The sequence below is a fragment of the Micromys minutus genome, assembly GCF_963924665.1.
Source record: "Micromys minutus genome assembly, chromosome: 3".
Lineage (NCBI taxonomy): Eukaryota > Metazoa > Chordata > Mammalia > Rodentia > Muridae > Micromys > Micromys minutus.
In genome coordinates, this window is record NC_137972.1 from 30056175 (window position 1) to 30076386 (window position 20212).

At 40.8% G+C, this 20212-nt stretch overlaps 1 protein-coding gene across 4 annotated transcripts in view; it reads right to left on the bottom strand.

The window, feature by feature from the left end:
- The window catches only part of WASHC2C (WASH complex subunit 2C), a 48196-nt gene extending 30848 nt beyond the window's left edge, over positions 1-17348 (bottom strand). For 2 of the 4 annotated variants that reach the window (XM_080914263.1, XM_080914260.1), the window contains exons 1-12: positions 16571-16654; positions 16368-16490; positions 15598-15762; positions 9267-9329; positions 7276-7449; positions 5663-5756; positions 4813-4874; positions 3667-3714; positions 3052-3159; positions 2155-2236; positions 709-765; positions 251-363 (exon numbers count right to left, since the gene is read on the bottom strand). In XM_080914263.1, coding sequence (XP_080770389.1) covers positions 251-363; positions 709-765; positions 2155-2236; positions 3052-3159; positions 3667-3714; positions 4813-4874; positions 5663-5756; positions 7276-7449; positions 9267-9329; positions 15598-15762; positions 16368-16490 — 1089 coding nt within the window. In that variant the 5' untranslated portion in view covers positions 16571-16654. Of the gene's footprint in view, positions 1-250; positions 364-708; positions 766-2154; positions 2237-3051; positions 3160-3666; positions 3715-4812; positions 4875-5662; positions 5757-7275; positions 7450-9266; positions 9330-15597; positions 15763-16367; positions 16491-16570; positions 16655-17255 lie in introns of those variants that run through there. The other 2 variants (XM_080914261.1, XM_080914262.1) reach the window with 2 other exon arrangements.
- Positions 17349-20212: the final 2864 nt, after the last annotated feature.

The window sequence follows — 20212 nt, forward strand, 5'->3', positions numbered from 1 at the left end:
GCCTGGGAGAGGACTGGATACTGGTGCCTCAAGAAAATCCCCACTATTGATACTCCACAGCCTCTCCTCACATCAAGGAACAATAGGACATCAGGATATATAATATTTCTCACTCTGTGGTTCTGACTTTAACATGTCCCCAAATATAAAATGCCTAACTAATAAGAAGCGTCTTTTCTCTAACAGAAACACAGCTTTCTTCCCCTCATGCTCAGTGACACAGAGAGCTTTATTCATTTGCCCAACTCACCTCATCTTCATCATCAAAAAGGCCCTGCCCAGCACTGAACAGACCTCCTCTAGAGCCAAATGGTGAGAAGTCTTCATCAGTCAGTGCAGGGGGTGGGAACAAGATGTCTTCATCTGTCAGAAAGTGACATTGCACAGGAAGTGTTAAACTGGTGTAGCCTGTGGTGGTGGCACACTGTAATTCCAGCATTCAGAAGACTAACATCAAGGAATCAAAATTAAGGGCAACCTGGGCCAGCTTCAGCTACATATAAATGCCAAACTAGCTTGGGCTACATGGCAATATTTCCCCTCAAATATACAAGAATTGGGGTGGGGGGTTCTCTATACCTGGCAAAGGAACACATAGATGTCACTATGTGTTGTACATATAACTATGTCCCATAGTTACTATGGAAGGCTCTTATACAATCTTTACTGAAACTTTCCATAAAGGCTCCTAATGAGCAAAGGGCTTACCATCTGGAGAGGTTCTCCTTTCCTTCTTCTCCTTCACTGTCCTTTGAGGTTTTCCATCTGTGGAGGATAACTTATGACATCTCAGAGGTTAAACACTATTTAGCATTCTTGTTACAGACACTGATTCACTACTCAAGACTGCATCCTCATGACAGGCCAGGAGCCCTGAGGACAGCAGTGTCTCTATGTCTCTGCAAGGCAGAAGGCTGCCAGGTAATATGCATACCAGGGTGTCACTCAAGGAAGAAATTACTCTACCTTTCTACTCTGATGAATAACTTGAGTGCACTGAAGAGTGTATTTTTATTAGTCAAAATTAAAGAGTAAATATTAAGCCCGAGATTCACAATCTGATGTTCATAGTTTTCTGAGGTTCCCATATTCCATGCATGTAAGATGTCACATAGATATACACATGTACTGGGGGAGGGGAGAAATAGGATACCCATGGTATCTAAATATCAAGTAGAATCCAAGAGCCACTGGCTGAAAGCAGCCTTTCAGAGGGGTCAGCTAAGACCACAAGAAAACACAGATTACAATTCACTAAAAAATTCACTAAGAAAACAGAAAAGTTAGTTATAAAGTAGCAGCAAAAGTAATTTTATGGTTGGGCATCACCACACCATGAAGAACTGTATGTAATAAAGGGTGAAGCACTAGGAAGGTTGAGAACCTCTGGCTTAGAGGGTCTAAGGGCTTAGCACCAAGCCTGACAACCAGAGCCACAAGGCGGAAGGATAAAATCAGTTCTGCATATACATCAAGACATACACATGTCCCTCAACACCAAGTAAATGAATGTCAAACAACAATAATAAAGTAGTCTAAGAAAACACAACAAAAGATCAATAACTATGGCTTGGGGAGATGGCTCAGAGGTTAAGAACACTGACTACTCTTCCAGAGGTCCTGAGTTCAATTCCCAGCAACTGCACAGTGGCTCACAACCATCTGTAATGGGATCTGATGCCCTCTTCTGGTGTCTGAGACAGCTATAGTATACTCACATACATAAAATTAATTAATTAATTAATTCTAAAAAATAATCAAGAATTAAACTTTAAGGGGTTGGGGATTTAGCTCAGTGGTAGAGCGCTTGCCTAGCAAGCACAGGCCCTGGGTTTAATCCTTAGCTACAGAAAAAAGAAAAAAAAGGAAGAAAAGGAAAAAAAAATTAAAATTTGAGCCCATCATGCCTTAGAAATCAGCGAACCCCATGTTTGGTTATACTGGCTATGTTTCTGACCCACAGCACTCAAAGGAGGGAAGCAGATCAGAAATTCAAGGCCACCCTTGCCTACATCTCGTATTTGAGGCTAGGATGGAATATATGAAATCCTGTCTCAAAAAAGGAAGAGACAGAGACAGAGACAGAGACAGAGCATGTGTGAGGTGGCACACATGCACCACAAGCCATCCCATCAATCTGCCTTCAGAGCTCACCTATTTGTCCCTCTTTCCGCTGGTTTGAGATGTCTCCTTTGATCCGAGCAGCCAGTTCGTCAGCAAAAGACGTAGGTCTTTTCTACAAGCAAAAAAAAAAAAAAAAAACCACACATACACATGCATGGAGCCCAAAGCTCTAGTAAGTAACTTATTTTTTAAAATAAATTAAAAACCTCAGTAAGAAAACTAACATGAATATAGAGAGGGAGACAGGAGTATTTGACCTCAAAATCCTGGAGCCGACTATATTCCCAATGAGCTGACTAAACCATCCTCAGCATTAAGGAAAGAAGCAGTAGTAAGGCAATTGAAGATACCAGGACATTTACTGCTCTTTATAAGCCACCAATCAAGGGACAAGAGAGACGAGCTCATGTCAGGTGTCTTACAACATCCTGTAACTCCAGCTCCATGAAATCTGATAACCCGACATGTGGTCTCCCTCGGAACCCATGTACATGTGTGCAAATACAGACACACGGATACACCAAAAGCACATTCACAGACAACCTTTAAAAGAAAAACCAAGTTACAAATATAGGGGCTGTGGAGATAGCTAACTCAGGACAATGCTTGCTGCATAAGTGTGAGAACCCAAGTTCAGAACCCTAGCACTCACATAAAAAGCTACAAGTGGATAAGTGTAATCTCAGAGCTGGGAAGATGAAGAGAGAACCCCTGGGGCTTGTTGGCCACCTAGTTTAGCTGAACTGGTAAGCCCTAGGCTCAGTATGAGAGCCCGACTCAAAGATCAAGGGAAGAGTGACTGAGGAAGTTGTCTACTGCTTGCCTCTGGCTACACACACCATTACAAATAAAGAAATAAAGGGTCAATATTAAGGAACAACGTGAAACACTATTTCTAAGACCTCACTGAGTAACAACTATACTTACAGACTTAGCATTTTCCTCAGTGTCCTCAATATCATCCCCCTCCTTCTCAGAGTCAGCAAAAAGGTCACCATCATCATCCTCTTCTTCATCACTCATCTGTGTGGTATGCTGAGAAAGAAGAACAGAATTTCTAGATGCACTATCAACTTTTAATCTCTCCCTTTAAAAACGTCACCGCACTGGGAACATATTTTCTAGATAATTTATAAGAAACTAAACAAAGTATTTACTTTTTACTAAGAAAATAAGAACAAAATTATCAAAGCAAGATATTAGAATTTCCAAATGTTCATTATTAGAGGAATATAAATTAGTCTTAACAAGAAGCAATGGTTAAAAGAAGCTGTTCAAAAGGAGCAAAATTTGGAGAAGGTAATATCCAAAGGAGATGGCTAACCTAAATACATGACATAACTGGGAGAAAAATAACTGTGAGCATGAAAATCCTCAGGCATCATTCTGAAGTCACACCAGTATCATGCAGAGCTTGCAAACATGCCTAAGACCCTAGCTTCAATCCCTAGCACCAACAGCAGGAAGAAAGGTGACTTTAGTATATGCATTATGCTTCAACTAAAGCTTTTAAATGAATTTATTTCAATACATGAGCTTTACCTGGTTTTGATCATTGTCACTATGACTGGCCAAATCTTCATCTGACTCCTGTGGGTGAAAAAGTTTTGCTGTTAATGCAGAAAAGATCTTATCAGTCCCTGTGGTTAGTGACTGTGTCAGGCAGAAGAAATGCTTGTACTCTCAGTCACCTTAAGAAGCAGACAAGGTGAATTCAGGCAATAATGCTACAACTGTCTAGTACCATAATTTTTGTGTTTCATATAGATAATTCTAATGATTCGTTCATGTCATTTACATTTCCCAATTCTAACCTTCAGATTTAAAGAAAGAACATCATTTAATTAAATCATAGGACGTTGGTTTGTGTTGCTTTACATCTTGGACTACAATCTCTGTGCTCCCTCTAGAAGGATAACTACTTCATCAAGCTCAAAAACCGAAGGAAGGTCAGTTTGCTACCAACAATTACTACATGGAAAGCTAAGAACAAAGGACCCAACAGGCAATTATCTGCAGCAAGGTAACAGGCTTTCTACTGCTAGGATTGCCATTTCAGAACTGGGGGAAGGCATGCAGGAGAGGGAGGGCAAGGGCAAGAACAATAAAGAAATGAAAATCAGACACCAAAAATAGTCTCTTTTTAGAATCTCATACTCATTGTCTGAAGAGCAACTCGAAGTGCCCAACTCTGGATCAAGCTTGTTCTCTGTGGACCTTTAGACACTAGCAATTGAACATGAAGTAGATGCTTACATTAGAGGGCTTAAAAAATTCGAAGGCACTGCACACACAGGCACACGCCCGCTGCACCATCAGCATATCTGCTGAAAAGTTGTTGATTACAGCTATTTATTTTTTCCTAAGATTACTCAGACAGACACAATCCAAGACTTAAGTTTTAGGCAGAGACAGTGCTACAATCCCTAAGCTGTTCTCCCCTCCAAACAGAGTGGAAAGTGAAGGAATTTTATAGAAAGGATGAGAGGTAAGTAATGGTGAAAGGGATCAAAGCGGTTTCCCTACAAATTGGAAAAAAGAATTTCAACCCTAAAAAAACCCCTTCAGATTCTGCTCCATAAGTTTTATGAAATTAGTTCCCTAATTCTGAAGCATGTTACACACCTAGCCTGCATCATACATCCTAAGCCTCCTGCCCACCATGGCCTGACCAAACCATGTCCTCACCTCCTCTTCTTTCTCGTCTTCACTGTCCACAATGCTCCCACGGTCACTGCCCACAGAGCCTTCTGTCAGGAAGAGTTGCAAAAGTCAACACCAATTTCACCAGAAAATGTCTGAGGCTCCTTCTCCAAGTAGCCAACCACAACAGTATCAAGGAGACTTCAATGAAACTATTGACATTTAGTGGAAGAAAAGCACCTTTGCAATTAATAAAATCTCAAAGTATCTCCGATGAATTTAAAAAGTCACAAATTGGCTTTATTTTACAAGAATGTCAAGGTAACAAGAAGAAGAAGACACTATATCAGATTGGAAGTCACTGGTGATGATAGTCTAGTCTTTACAATGGGCTCAGTCTCTGGAATTCACAGGATAGAACAGACCCCAGAGGCTGTCATCTAACTTCCAGAGCCACACACATACAGTAAATAAACATTAAAAAAATTAAATGAAATTAAAAGGTGACTAGAGTGGTTTAATGACCAAATGCTTTAAGTCTTAGCCCAAAGAAGGCGGCGGAGGCAGTAAAGGACTTTGATGGGATAACAGACAAAACCTGAATATAACCAAAGATTAGGTAACAATGCAATCTCTGGAAACTGACCATTTACAGAATGGTTAGAAGAAAATGCCCTTGCTCTTAGAAATATACAGAGAACATTAGGACATTGGGGTTGTGGAGATTCAGACACATTATAAGATATAAACAGAAAACAAAAGCACAAGGTAAACATTAGCCAGCGCACCTGAGTAGGATCTATGTGCACTCACCACAGCTCTTGCAATATTTTAATAAAGTTGAAATTATTTTACCATAAAAGGTACATGACAGAAATATGGTGAGAAAGCGTACCTTCACTGGACAGTTCCCCAAGTCCTACGTCTTCCTGCTCCATGAAGAGCTTCGACCCGATGAGGTAGGGTAAAGGCCGGTCAATGTAGAGATCCTTCAAGGAAGGAAAGGGCACAGCCATTAAACACACGGGTTGAAAATAAAGCTGAGTGTTCTACTTGATGTCCTGCTGTATCTACTATCTCAAACAGGCTGAGGTGAGAAACCAAAGTAGAAAACAAGGAAACACGGCAAGGTTAAAAGTAAACTTTTAAAATGTCCAATCTGACCAGGCAGTGGTGGTGCACACCTTTAACCCCAATACTTGGGAGGCAGAGGTAGGCTGATCACCGTGGATTCAAAGCCAGTCTGGTCTAAGAAGAAATTTCCAGAAGTCTTCCTCAGCACAAGTCACAGGGTATCTGCTCCCTAGGAGCTTCCCTAATTCATCTGATCCCAACCCAAAGCTCCTTTTTGCCCTAAAGACTAGAAACAAGAGGGAGAATGGTTGGTCAAAAGGCACAAAAGTTTCAGTTAGCCCTAACATAAGCTGAGCAAGGATGACTCCAAGACCAACCAACATGCCAGACTGCATGAGCCAAAGGCCTCACTGCCTAAACCTTACACACAGAACTGCAGGACACTGAGGAAAGTTCTCAGGGGAAAGGAGTCCTCCCATGGGAAGAGCACACCAATTGGTTCCAGTGCTAAATAGTCTGCCCTGAAAACATACATGTAAGTGGCATTATATGGACTCAGCAGGTTGTATTTAGGAATGTGTATGTTATACCAATACACATATGACTGCAATAACGATTAATGAGAAAGAGGGCATGAATTTGAAGAAGAGCGGAGAGGTATAGGGGAGGATTAAGGAGGAAAAAAAGATGAAACATTGTAACTCAATTACAATCTCAAGAAAAAACGAACAACTCCAGTGAGAAGAAATAAGACCAAAAGCTAAAAATATAACAGGATGATTACAGTTAATAAAATGCATTGTATTTTTTTAATCATTGAGCTATTTTAAGTGTTCTCACCATGAAATAAATGTGACACATATACAAGTTAGAATAAATCATTCTTCAAAACATGTTATATATATATACATATTATATGTTTTTCTAATAAACATTAAAACAAGTAAAACTTCAGCCTTAAAATAAAAATGAGCCACAAAACAGTGGGTGGGTAAAGGCCTACAAATCCCCAGCACCCACGAGAAGGTACAAGGAGAACCAACCCCACAGCTATCCTCTCTCAGCTGTATACCATAGAGACATGTGCCTCATACTAATGTTAAATATCAAATTTAAAAACCAAGCCAAATTCGGTTAAAAATCTCACCCCTCCCCTTAACTTCTTGGCTATTAGTTAGTTTTCTTGCAGAGTTCTGAGAATGGTCCCTCATATAAATGCCTCCCTCCCACAGACTATACACTACAAACCTTAGAGAAAGCAGAGGTATGCCCTGTAACTTTCACCTACCTTGTACCCCTGAAATGCTCAGTGTGTCAAGAAAGGCTCTTGGAAGGAGTCAATTTGGGAATGCCAATAACATACATAGCCCAGCCTTACACATCCTGTGCCCAGCAAAGCAGTCAAGACACCAGCGTACTGTAACAATGCTTTACCTTTGGTTCAAGGATCAATTCCACCCGCTCATTGGCATCATCCTCTTCAGAGTCTGAGTTCCCTGCTTTTATGTCAAGTTGCTCAAACGCACTATCCAGGACCTGTAACCCGTAGTTCACAGCCTCCTGGACTTTAGGAATGAGATCTATTTCTTTCTGTTCCCGAGTCTTCTCCTACAAACAAAACATCCTTCAGCATGTGTCTCCAATATACCAATTCTAAAGACACGCTTTCCCAAAAAAAATTTTACTTCAAAATGTTAAGAGTCACACTCTACTGAAGTCAATGCACAAGCTTTACATCTTAGTTTTGTCACTTTCTGGACATCAACCAAATGTCCTAAACTCTAGAATTCCAAGTTTTCATCTGGAAAATCAGATAAACATTAGAATTAGAAACCAAAATTGAGCCAGGCGGCAGTGGCACAGCCCTCAGGAGGCAAAGGCAGGGGATCTCTGTTCCAGGTGAGCCAGGACTGTTACACAGAGAATCCCTGTCTCAGAGAGGAGGGGAGGGGAGGGTAGGGGAGGGGAGGGGAGGGCAGGGGAGGGGAGGAAGAAGAGAAGAGAAGACAAACTAAAACCGAGCCTGTAAAAGTACATCTGTGGATGAGCGTCCTCAATGACACGCACCGACTGCGTGAGCAACTAAGGCTCTGACATCTAGTCCTATGGCATTCAGAAAACATTTTGCTGTAGCCTAACCACTTTTAAATGTAACGCTGGTTTGATATAATACTATTTATTTGGCTGAGAAGCAAATGCATGATTACTATTAATAAAAATTCACTTTCCTAAAAATACTAGAGCAGAAAGAACCATAGCTGGTTTCCAATCTCTGAATCAACAGGAATTCCACAATAAATGGTTGGACAACCTGCCATTCTTTCTGTCATGAGAGGGCAGTACTTGCTAGAGCACACAAAAGTGAATAAAGCCCACAAGCTTTCTTGGGTGTGAACTCCAAAGTGAGATAAGCAAGGACGTGTATGCAGAGGTCACATGGAAACCAGGGAGCTGCTGTCCTCTCATCCCTTGGCCTACTTTCCAAAGCACTAGGCACTCATCAACTCTCTTCCTTTCTCTCTTTTCCGGGAATGGGGATGGAACTCAGTAGTAGAAAGCTTGCCCAATGTGCATGAGGCCCCTTGTGCAATCCCCAGAGCACAGAACAAAGCAAGAACCTGAGGCCATGGCCTACTCTTGTTAACAAGGCCTGTCCACTGCCTTTTACTCGGGCCTTCCTTCTTCATCTGAATAAAATCTCATCCTTGAAGATTTCCCAGCTGGTTTAACAGCAAGTGTCTCCTTGTGCAAACTTTCAAAACACTTACCAACCATGCAATGTAGTTCAGATCAATAACCAATGGCCTCAACAGACAATGAAGCCTCTGAGAGTAAGTGTCCTAAATCATCAGTGCCCTGCAGTCCCATGACAGAGTCAACACCTGCTCCCTGCAGTCCACTCTGTCCTAACACATCTTGTACCCATGGGCTCCTCAAATATACACATACTAAACCTATATTCACCTAGCTAATTTTGATATGACAGAAACAAGAATAAAAACAATCACACACACACACACACACACACACACACACACACAATATGAGGAATCTGGGCCTTCAGAAACCTCACCTCTATGACATTCATTTTCTAACACTCAGGAAGTAGGTGTTTCTATATAAACTGAGAAGAGTGGCTTCTAGATCTTTAAAGGATAGGAGGAGGTGAGTGGGGAAGGAGGAGGAGGACAAGACTATGTATGCTTCCTGTGTCCTGTAAACCTGGATGGTTTACTCTGTTTCACATTTATGCCAGAATTCAGCTATTTTATCTATGTACTAACAGGCTAAAGTCCAGGAAAAAATGGAAACATTTTCTTGGGCCACTGCCAAGGGCCATATCTCCCATGTTCCCAGTCCTTACCACCCTCTTTATCACTTCTCCAGGTTAGTAATTCAAAGAAAGAAATATTTAATACAAGTACCTGCTCTGTTTTTTCTGCCTCTGCCTTGAGCACCTGCTCCTCCACTTCTTCATCATACACCCGCTAAGTACGGAAGCAAATCCATTGAAAATAGTTAAGCACTGGAATGGAATTACAGGTAAATCTCAATACAAAAAACTAAAACAGAAATACCAAAGAGCAGACACAAGCTGAACACACATAAATGTACCAGAAGTGCAGTAGGTTTTGCTATCGGTGCCAAACAACTGGGGTGAGGGTTATCCTTAAAGCTGTATGTCTTTGGAATACATCCCTAACTGGACTGTATCTAGCCTCAGTGAGAGAGGATGGGTCTAGCCCAGCAAGACTAGATGTGCTGGGGTAAGGGAATACCTAAGAGGGCCTCCACCCTTTCAGAGAAAAGGAGGATATAAGGGAAGATTGTGGGAAGGAGGGCCTAGGAGAGGGCAGTAATCGGATGTAAAGTGAATAAAGAGGGACAACCACATGAACAAATAACAAAATAGTAATTTACCTGAAGTTAAATTGTAGAAAAAGACATAAATGACTAACAAACATAAGGAACTATCTGGCTGATCAAAGAGTTCTAAAAACACTATTATCCCAACTATACATACTTTGATTTAACCTAATTTAACCATAATTCTAACAGGGAAACAATACAGGTACCTTTCTTTACCCAAGGCCATTGTTAATATCAACTGGCATAATTTACCAACTAGATAAATAACAATTAGGGCAAGAAAAATAATAAAGGTAAAATGTACTTTTATTCTGTTGCTGTAAACTGTTAAAAGTTTTGTATACTTATCTCATATGAATCAAAGAAAAAAGGTAAAATGTATCAACAAGTAGCCAGAAGACACATGGCCAAGGAAGAGCCTCTTTTACAAGATGTATCTGTCAGTTGTAAAACTCACTGCAATTTTTTTAAACTAGAGTATAACATATTTGTTATAAAAAGCCAATATAAGTGCAGGTATGATGTCTAATCTTGGTTGTCAACTAGACTATACTAGACTCTTGTGAAGAATTTTCTTGGTCATATCATCTAAAGCAGGAAAACCCAATCAAAATCTAGACCACACATTCTTGTGGAAGCCCAGATAAAAAGACATGGAAGAAGGAAATTTTGTTTTTTGCCCTATTGTGCTCATTCTTGCTAGCAAGTTCATCTATCTGTTGCTAAGGCATTCCTTTGCTGGTAGAACCAACTTCTTCAGGATTCTGTGGAGACTCTAAAGCAATCCTCCAGGCCTCCAGCACCACATGGTGACTGCTGGGATAGGCAAGCGCCTGGTGAACAACTACTCCACTCTCAAGCCATTCTCTTAAAGCATGACAGCCATTGTTGGACAATCTCGAGCATATCCTGCAAGCCAATCTATGACTCTTCATTTTATATGTTACAGACAGCGGTGAGCTGCCATGTGGGTGGTGAGCCTTAAGCCCAGGTCCTCTGGAAGAGCAGTTAAATGCTCTTAACTGCTGAGTCATCTCTCCAGCCCCTCATTCTTAATTTCCCTTCCTAACTGTCCATTACCAAACATTTCCAATATAAAAAACAACAATAAAAATACACGAACCTTTAAGTGGGATTTTAAGATAGGACAGTTACTGGAGTCATTTCTAATCTATATGACAAGACTCTTGACCTGAAAAGGCTGACTTTCTGGCCGAAGTGTAAAATTATCAATACTGAGCATTTCCCCCATCACTAAAATCTACCCCTCAAGATGTCAGCATCCAGGGGATAGTAAGTCCAAGCTGACATCTAAAACACCAACCAGTTTAGGAAGACCTAAAGGCCATGAGAACTTTGAGGATAGAGTAGCCAGTAACTGAAGGGAGTCAGTGCTAACTTCCTCAGCCTCCATGGGCTGAGCTCACAGCTTTAGTTCATGAGCATTTAGATAGGTTTACAACAGAACTCAGGAAACTCTTCCTCATTTGGAGAAGTGAGATGCATGACCTGAGGAGCAAGTGACAAAGATAAGGGTGGAAATTTAAAATTACACACAGCTCTGGGCCTGTTCAGTTATGTTTGCTCATTCAGTTACTTAAGTATCCAAGGTGTCTGTGTATCCAGACTGTGCCAAGATCTATGACTATGTTTAGCTAGAGGCTACAGCTTATTCTGAAACCTTAAAATTAGGATGGCTAGCATGTCATGTGCACTTGTACAAAAGCACCATATAACACATCACATACAACGCACATGTATGATGAAAACTTTTAAAAAATTAAGACTGTTGTGGATGGAGAGATGGCTCCATGGTTAAGAGTATTCGTGGCTTCTCCTTTAGAAGACTGGGGTTTAGGAGATCTATATCCCACCAGGCATGCATGCACATGGTACACATATCTGTGCATGCAGGCAAAAGACACATACACATAAAAAGCTATAAAGAAATCTTTAAAAAAAAAAATAAGACTGCTAGACTGTAAGCAAATGACATGAGGACTAAGGACGAAGCCTATGCCTTTAATCCCAGAAGTCAGGGAGCCAAAGGCTAGCAGATCTCCATGAGTTCAAGGCCAGCCAGGTCTATATATCAGGTTCCAGACCAACTGGGCCAAACGGTGAACCCTGTCTCAAAGGGTATTGACTAGCATTGAGGTGAATCTGGCAGACAAAAATAATTAAAGGGCATACAGAGCAATCTAAAAAAAAAGCATGGTAGCAAAAGAAGCTCCAAGGCATTGAGGCTACTTTGTCAAAAGAAAGCACATCATTTCACTTTGTAAAAATGAGGCAGGCTGGTGGAAGGGAATAGCATCTGCAGGGGATTATGGGCTGATAAGGTTCTGAACTTTAACCCCAAATCGTTGAGTATGGCAATTTAGTAATGACATCCATTTCCTTAAAAATGGGGTGGGAGCTGAAAAGGAAGAAAATGATGAAAAGGTAATTATTATAATTAACAGAATGATCTGGGAAAATCAATTTAAGTTTCTTTTTAAATTTTTTTTTTCACAAAGTTGAAAATTCTCTAATTGGCTTTTTAAAATTCCTTACGGTCTTTCATTTTTTAATGTATACAGACAGGTGTTTTGCCTACATACATATCTGCACACTATGTGCCAGAAAAAGTCAATATATCTCCTAGAAATAGTTACAGGTGGTTGTGGGCTGCCATGTAGGTACTAAGAATTGGACCCAGGTCCTCTGGAAGAGCATCCAGTGCTATTTAACCTGAGCCATTCATCTCTAGAGCCTCCTATGTTCTTTTAACAAACTAAAGTCATTAACTAGGACTGCTGAGTCTGAGGTCAGCCTCTGCTGTAGAATGAAACTCTGTCTCAAGGGGGGAAAAATAGGCAAAGGGTGGTACCGTAAGAACTGGGTCCCTTTCTGCTTAGAATTTAAAACACAGGCCAACACTAATCAGCTGCTCTCTTTCAGGATTCCCTCTTGAGCCCTTACTAATGATTCTGTGTAACTCCTATTACCCTCCAAAGTCCTGACTGTTCTATTGCCCTAGAAAGTCCAACTGGCTTCACTAATTGTAAAACATAGTTTGCAATTATGGGGCTGCCTCTGAGACTAACAAAACCCAGCTGACTTTAATCTCTCAAATGAATTTCCACAAACCTAACTAGCACCAGCATTGTAATCCATGAGGATCAATGTCAGAGTTTGAAGAAAACATACAGAAGAGCAGACAAATGTAATAGGCATTATTGTGAAGTTCTTTTTTTTTTTTTCTTCCAGTTTTCTGAAGCACTAGCTACTCTCCAAACATCACCAGCTGCTCCTCCACAATGGGAAGACACTGTATGTACCAAGTGACAGTGTAAAAGATCTTGGAAGCACTTTTGCTTAGTGTAACCAACACAGTCCAGAAGAATCCTGGTGGCAGACTGAAAGGGGAGAGGAGTGAGGACTTACCATTAAGGGAACAAAGACATGGACAGAAATACAAAATCCACAAAAGTAGACATAAAGAACGATTTTTAAAAGTTTTCACGAAACCTAAGCTATGAGAAATTTTAAGAAAACTTTGCCAGAAAAAGCTAAAAGAGGGAGACTAACTAATTAAAGTCTATGATCAAAAAGTGAAGTTTTTCATGCCTCCTCTGATGGAAAACAGTGTGGTCTGGTGCCAGTCTGGTACAGATACATAAAATACAAAAGAAAATTTTTCAGATTTGTTCCTTGCCCATCTACATTACAACATTAACTACAGGAAGAAGTGAACATCTGATGTAGCAAGAAAGGTTCACAATAAGAGCTGCACATAAGAACAGCACATAAGAACTGCACATAAGAGCTGCACATAAATGCACATAAGAGCTGCACATAAGAACAGCACATAAGAGCTGCACATAAGAGCTGCACATAAATGCACATAAGAGCTGCACATAAGAACAGCACATAAGAGGTGCACATAAGAGCTGCACATAAATGCACATAAGAGCTGCACATAAGAACAGCACATAAGAGCTGCACATAAGAACTGCACATAAGAGCTGCACATAAGAACTGCACATAAATGCACATAAGAGCTACACATAAGAGCTGCACATAAGAACTGCACATAAGAGCTGCACATAAGAGCTGCACATAAATGCACATAAGAGCTGCACATAAGAACTGCACATAAATGCACATAAGAGCTGCACATAAGAACTGCACATAAGAGCTGCACATAAGAACTGCACATAAATGTACATAAGAGCTGCACATAAGAAATGCACATAAGAACAGCACATAAAACCATCCACTCTAGCTTGATGAGAAGTGGTGGGAGCTACTGTCATCAACAAAGGAGAGTACAGTGCCCTCACTGACCATTCCAGGGAGATTAGGTGCTCAGGTTGGCCAACCAGGTTCTGTGCACATCAAAAAATGTCTTAAGCTCGAGCATGCCAATCCAAACCTCTGAAATCCAAAACTTTCTGAGCAATGGCATGACATTCAAAGAAGTTGGACATGGGGCTGTTTAAACTTAAGGATGCTGAACCTTTAAGTTTTCTGTAGATTCTACATCTTCTGAAATATGAACAGCTTCTATTCCCAAGTATCCCAGATATACATTCATCTATATTGGATTTACTTGAATTCCTATTATGTTTCAAACCCAAGAGTTTCTCCTTGCTATTAAAGAACATCAATGGTGGCCTAGTCAGCTTAATGAGCCAGGTAGCTAGTGTATGCCATAAAGAGCCCTTAGCAAACCCCATGTCTCAAACAAGATGGAATGTGAGATATGTCTCTTCAGCTTGCAACACCAACAGCCCACATAGCACTCCAGTACTTTTATAATCCCAAATCATGGGCTTTATTGTCTTAACCATTTATGAAATTCTGTTTATTACTTTTCACCTAACAATTTCAGGAGTCGTACTTGAGTAAATTCTCTTCTCACTGCTCGGTGTAGGGCTGTAAGTCTGCAATTTCAAGTGAGAATTTCTCCCCAAATTCGAGGCCAGCTTGCTCTACGTAGCAAGTTCTACACTAGTCAGAACTAATGATGAGCTAAAAACAAAACAAAACCCTCCAAAAAATGCCTTTCCACAAATTAATTCAGAAAGACATTCTTTGATCAGATGAACTAAGCTCCCTCCCCGATCTCAATACCGTCCCTTCCCTTTGCTAGATGGCTCCAGGCACACCTGCTTCTTTACTATAGTAGTTTTACCAAGATAATTTATCTGTATTCCTAGCAGCTCGAAGGAACTCACTACAGAAACAAATTCACATATGCTTTAATTAAAGGTCAGGAACATTTTTACTACTGACTCTTGTCATATATTCATCCAAATGAAGAAGACTGGCACTGGTCGGACAGTAGTGGACCACACATTAAATCCCAGCACTTGTGAGGCAGAGGCAGGTAGATTTCTGTGAGTTTGAGGCCAGCCTAATCTACAGAATGAGTTCCAGGACAACCAGGGCTACACAGAGAAACCCTGTCTCAAAAAACAGAAGAAGAAAAAGAAAACTGCAATTGACAAAATGCAAAGCAGACACCTATGTCCACTTACACAACTGATGAAAACAAAGTCTACAGGACTGAAGGTGAATGTTGGGCATACAGGTCAAGCCAGGCACATAGCTGATCATACCAAATGAGCACAGTGGCTTTTTTGAGAGGTATACAGTTCTGCTCAAATGGTAATTGCCCTCACAACTAAAAACAGAAAAACCAGCAAGAGGCAAACCTTATTATTAAATTTTTAAAGGTTTGTAAAACAAACTTTACAAATAAAAGACATTGGTATCAGAGAAAGGAGCCAATCTATTCACCAACTTAGAAGAAAACCTAATTATCGTTATAAGTTACAATAGCTCTTACTCCCCAGAAGGGATTATTCGAAAGTCAGACTCCATAAAACAACTCACATTCTCAATAAACTGGGTATTAGACAGCATGAGGAAGTCGTTGAAGACATTATGCAGACGACAATGTGTGGCTTTGGTCTCCTGAATTAATCCATCCACCTGCTTCTTGATTTCGTGAGTCCTGGAGATCGTCTGCTGTGAGAATTCTTGTAGAAACTGTAGTAGCTATTTTGAAAAGAAACATACAGAAGTATCAACACTACATGTGGATCAAAACAAAAAGGAACCCCTTCCCTTTCTTCCAGGTGTTATGAAAAAGGGAGGATGCTTTTGATCTGGGGTAAAGTGGCCCTGGAAATCATTAAGAAAGCTCATCAGATAAGTGTGTCCAGCAAACAAACCCTGTAACACATTTCTAGAGGGATGTGCCCTGTTTGGTTATCACTCTCCAGAGACCAAATAGCTTAACATAACAAAACTATTATATGTAAATTACTGAGCTCCTAGGCTCCCTAAGTGAGCGGCCCTACTCAAAAAATATGTGCTGCCCCATTCAGCCCAAATTCTAATACAGAAGGGCTTCCGTAGAGACACAGCAGTCCTTGAATAAGACAGAAACAATTCTGCACAGCAGGACGGCGCAGAAAGCAAGGTTGAAAAGACTAGGCACGGAAGGAAACCCGCGTCTGCGCGGCGGAGTGCTGGGCAGAAGCCCACAGGGCCGCCCTCCCCGGTGTCTAAGATTGCGCCTTTGGTACTGGAGGAAGCACGTCCCCGAGAAGGAGTAAACGCAGCTCTGTCCCTCCCTTGGCCCCGGGTCCTCCGCTCACACCGGCGTCAGCCGCCAACGACCAGTTCTGACTGCTCCTGCGGATCTCCTCCACCGACCAGGGCCGTTCCCACACGGGTTCGGACGCCGGAGGCCGCTCGGAGTCGGGGCTCGTCCGGTTCATCTGCAGCGGGAAGAACGAAAAGAAGAGCTGAGTCTGGGGGCGAAGGATCCAGCCCCACCCTCCTGGGCCACCGTCCTCACCACGACGACACCACCACTCCGCAAGCTCCTAAGTGACTGCTGGAGCTACTACCACACCGCCTACCCAGGGCAGCGGTAATCACATGGTTTGCGTCACGTGGTGACGTCTTCACGTGACCTGGGCGCAGCCTCTGAGAGGGAGTCGTGGGTTTACAGTTCCTGGGTTTTGGGGTTTTGTGTTTTGCAGACAGAATGTACTTAAGCAGCCAACCCCAGGGGTGTGGAAGAAATAGGTGATACCAGTTGGGCCCTTGCTGAGTAATCCAATGCCTTTCAGGTGGGAGGCAGAAGGGAAAGGACTGCAGAGGACGACTTCCCGGATGCGCAGCGGCTTTGTTGATTATGCATGTGGTGTGTTACTGGCCCAGACTCAGTGACCCTCAGATGTTGTACCGGCTTGGTTTCAATTCAGTGTGGATCCTCTTTAAATCCTTTACCCTCAGCTGAGTTTCAAGGCCAATTTCTACACTGCTGCGGGCAGAAAATGGAGGATGGTATCCAAAGCTCGTCTGGATAACCCCTTTCTGAGTTGTTCTTGCCCAGACCAACTTTTAGAAATAACCCCGTTTCTTTCCTTTTTGTGTGCGGATGAACAAGTTACTTAGCTTCTATAAGCGTTCTTCTGCATATAAAAGAAGTGATAATAGGTGTAATCAGAAAGTACTTGGCTATGGTGAGTGCTCACCTTAGATCTTATTGCGCCTGTGCAGGTTATTTTTCCAACTCTCAGATTTTGCTTTTGGGCCACCTCTGTTGACACCTCATTAAAGATTTCTCTTTGGTATACAATTAAGACGAATGAAAACCTGCTCGGATTAAAAAACAAAACAAAACAAAAAACCTGTACAAGAATGTTCACTGTAGTGCTGATCTATACCCAGAAAGCTAAAGCAACTCAATCTCTATCAGGTGATGGATCAGGTGATGAATGGATAAACAAAATGTTGTAGAACCACACAATGGACTATTCGTCATCAAAAGAAATAAGTGCTGATATATAATAGGGCATGAATTAGCTAGAAATATATTAATGGAAAGAGGCCAGTCATATACAGAAATATCCAGAATGGATCAATCCAGAGAGAAGAGGTAGGATGATGGCTGCCAGAGATTGAGAAAAGAAGGGAATGCAGAGTTAACTGCTTATGAGTATGGGTTCCTTGCATTAATCAGCAGTGAACTACTACAGCTAGGGTAAAGCTAGGGTCACTTTAGTGTTAATGTGATATTACAGTGTTACTGTTAGGGTTAGCATTAAGATAAGGCTTAGGACTAGTGTTAGAGTGTTGCTTGGGTTAAGGTTAGGTCATGGCAGAAGTCCTCACATTAGTTTTAGGGCTAGAGATAAAAAAAAGTGTTACAGATAGACTTTAGATTTACGGTACAATTAATACTATGGTTATGGTGATATTTTGGGAGTTAGGGTTAAGGTGACTATTTTAGTTATTTTCCTGTTGTTATAATAAAAATTACCTCGGAAGCAATTCATAAAAGGAAGGGTTATAGTTAGGATTTAGTGTTAACAGTTAATGCTGAGATAGTTGTGAATTAGGTTTAGGATATGGTTAGTCTTAGGATGAATATAAAAACTGATGGAGATTTAATTTGGATTAGGTTTAGGGCAAGCTTAATATTCATTATACAGCTGGGTATGGTAGCACACAACTTTTTATTCCAACTCTGGAGAGACATATCTAAACAGATACATGTTTGTTTGAAGCGGCCTGGTCTTAGAGTAGGATTAGTGTTAGGGAAAGGTGTTTGACTAAGATTAGGTTAAGAGTAGTTTTAATAAAGTTTAGAATACAGTTTCAAGTAATCAAATCCCTTGAGACCTAATACTTGAGAAGCAGAGGTAGACAGATGATCTGTGAGTTTGAGTTTCAACTTCTCTACATAGAGAGTTCCAGTCTGGTCAGAGCTATATAGTAGTATGATGTCTCAAAAAAAAAGGTTATAGTCAGAACTAGAATTATAGTTAGGCTTAGAATTATAGTTAGGCTTCAGATTAGGTTAAGAGTTAGGGATTACAGTTAGAGTTAAGGACTAGTTATGGTAAAATATAGTGGTAAACTTTAAACATAATCCTAACCCCTAAACATAATGCTAACCAGAACCCTAATACAACTCTAACTCCATCCCTAATTCTTTTATTAAGATTGATTTATTTATTTTATGTATGTGAGTACATTGTTGCTGTCTTCAGACACACCAGAAGAGGGCATAGGTTCCTGTTACAGATGGTGTGAGCCACGATGTAGTTGCTGGGAACTGAACTCAAGACCTTTGAAAGAGCAGTCAGTGCTCTTAACCACTTAGCCATCTCTCCAGCCCCCAACCCTAATTCTAACCCTATTGTTAAATCTATTCTTGGCCCTAACCATTATCATAAATTATAGTATTAAATGTGGTCTTAATCAGAACACTATACATAAAACTAACCATAATCTTATTGTTAATCTTAACCCTAACCAAACGCTAACCCTTAATTATGACCTTAAACCTAAGTTACTGTCTTAATTAGAGTCACTATTGCTGTGATGAGATAGCATGATCAAAAGCAACTTGGGGAGGAAAGAGTTTATTTCACTCACAGTTCCATAGAACAGTTCATCAAAAGCAGTGAGGGCAGGATCTCAAGCAGGATAGAAACCTGTAGGCAGGAGCTGATGCAGAGGCCATAAAGGAGTGCTGTTTATTGGCTCGCTCCTCACAGCTTGCTGGGCTTGCTTTCTTATAGAATCCAGAACCATCAGTCCAGGGGTGGCACTGCTCACTGTAGGCCAAGCCCTTTCCCATGGATCACTAAGAAAATGCCCTACAGGCTGGCCTACTGCCCAATCTTACGGGGTCATTTTCTAAATTGAAGATCCCTTCTCTCTGAAGACCCTAGTTTGTGTCAAGTTGACATAAAACTAGCCAATACACTTACCCTAATAATAATTATTACACTAACATGATCCCAAAATCTAACCCTAACATTAACCTTAGACATAATCCTAAATTGAACCCTAATCAAAACCATGAGCCTAACCCTAAACTTATATGGAACAGAAAAACAATGCTCATATTATTCATAATTCTAACAAGCCCCTTCCTATCATGTACTTCTAATACTAACTCTAGGCATAGCTCCAAACAAACTAAAACCATGGCTATGACCTTAATACTGACCCTAACAATGACAAACCTAACACTTATGATAACCCAGACCCCAACACAAACCCTATCCCTAACCCTAACTCTAAACATCATTTATCTCTAAACCTAATCCTACATCTTAAAGTAACTAGAGCCAGAAAAGCCAAAGTAACCATAATTGTAACCAGAATCCTAACCCTAGCTTACTATAAAAATCCTAATCTTGTACCCTAGCCCTAAAATTAACCCTAACCTCTAACATCTAATAATAAATCAACCCTAACTTTAACCTTACTCCCTAACTTAGCTCTCTCATAGGTAGGCCTATAAGTGCAACTTTATAAACACATGTATTTCTTAGCTCTGTAATAGGTGTATATGTGTAGGTTCACAAGTACCTACATTCCTAGCTCTCTTTTAAGTACAAATGTGTCCAGTGGCTCACATACATAAATGTATTTTCTAGTTTTGTTACAGGTCAGCCTGTATGCATATTCAGAT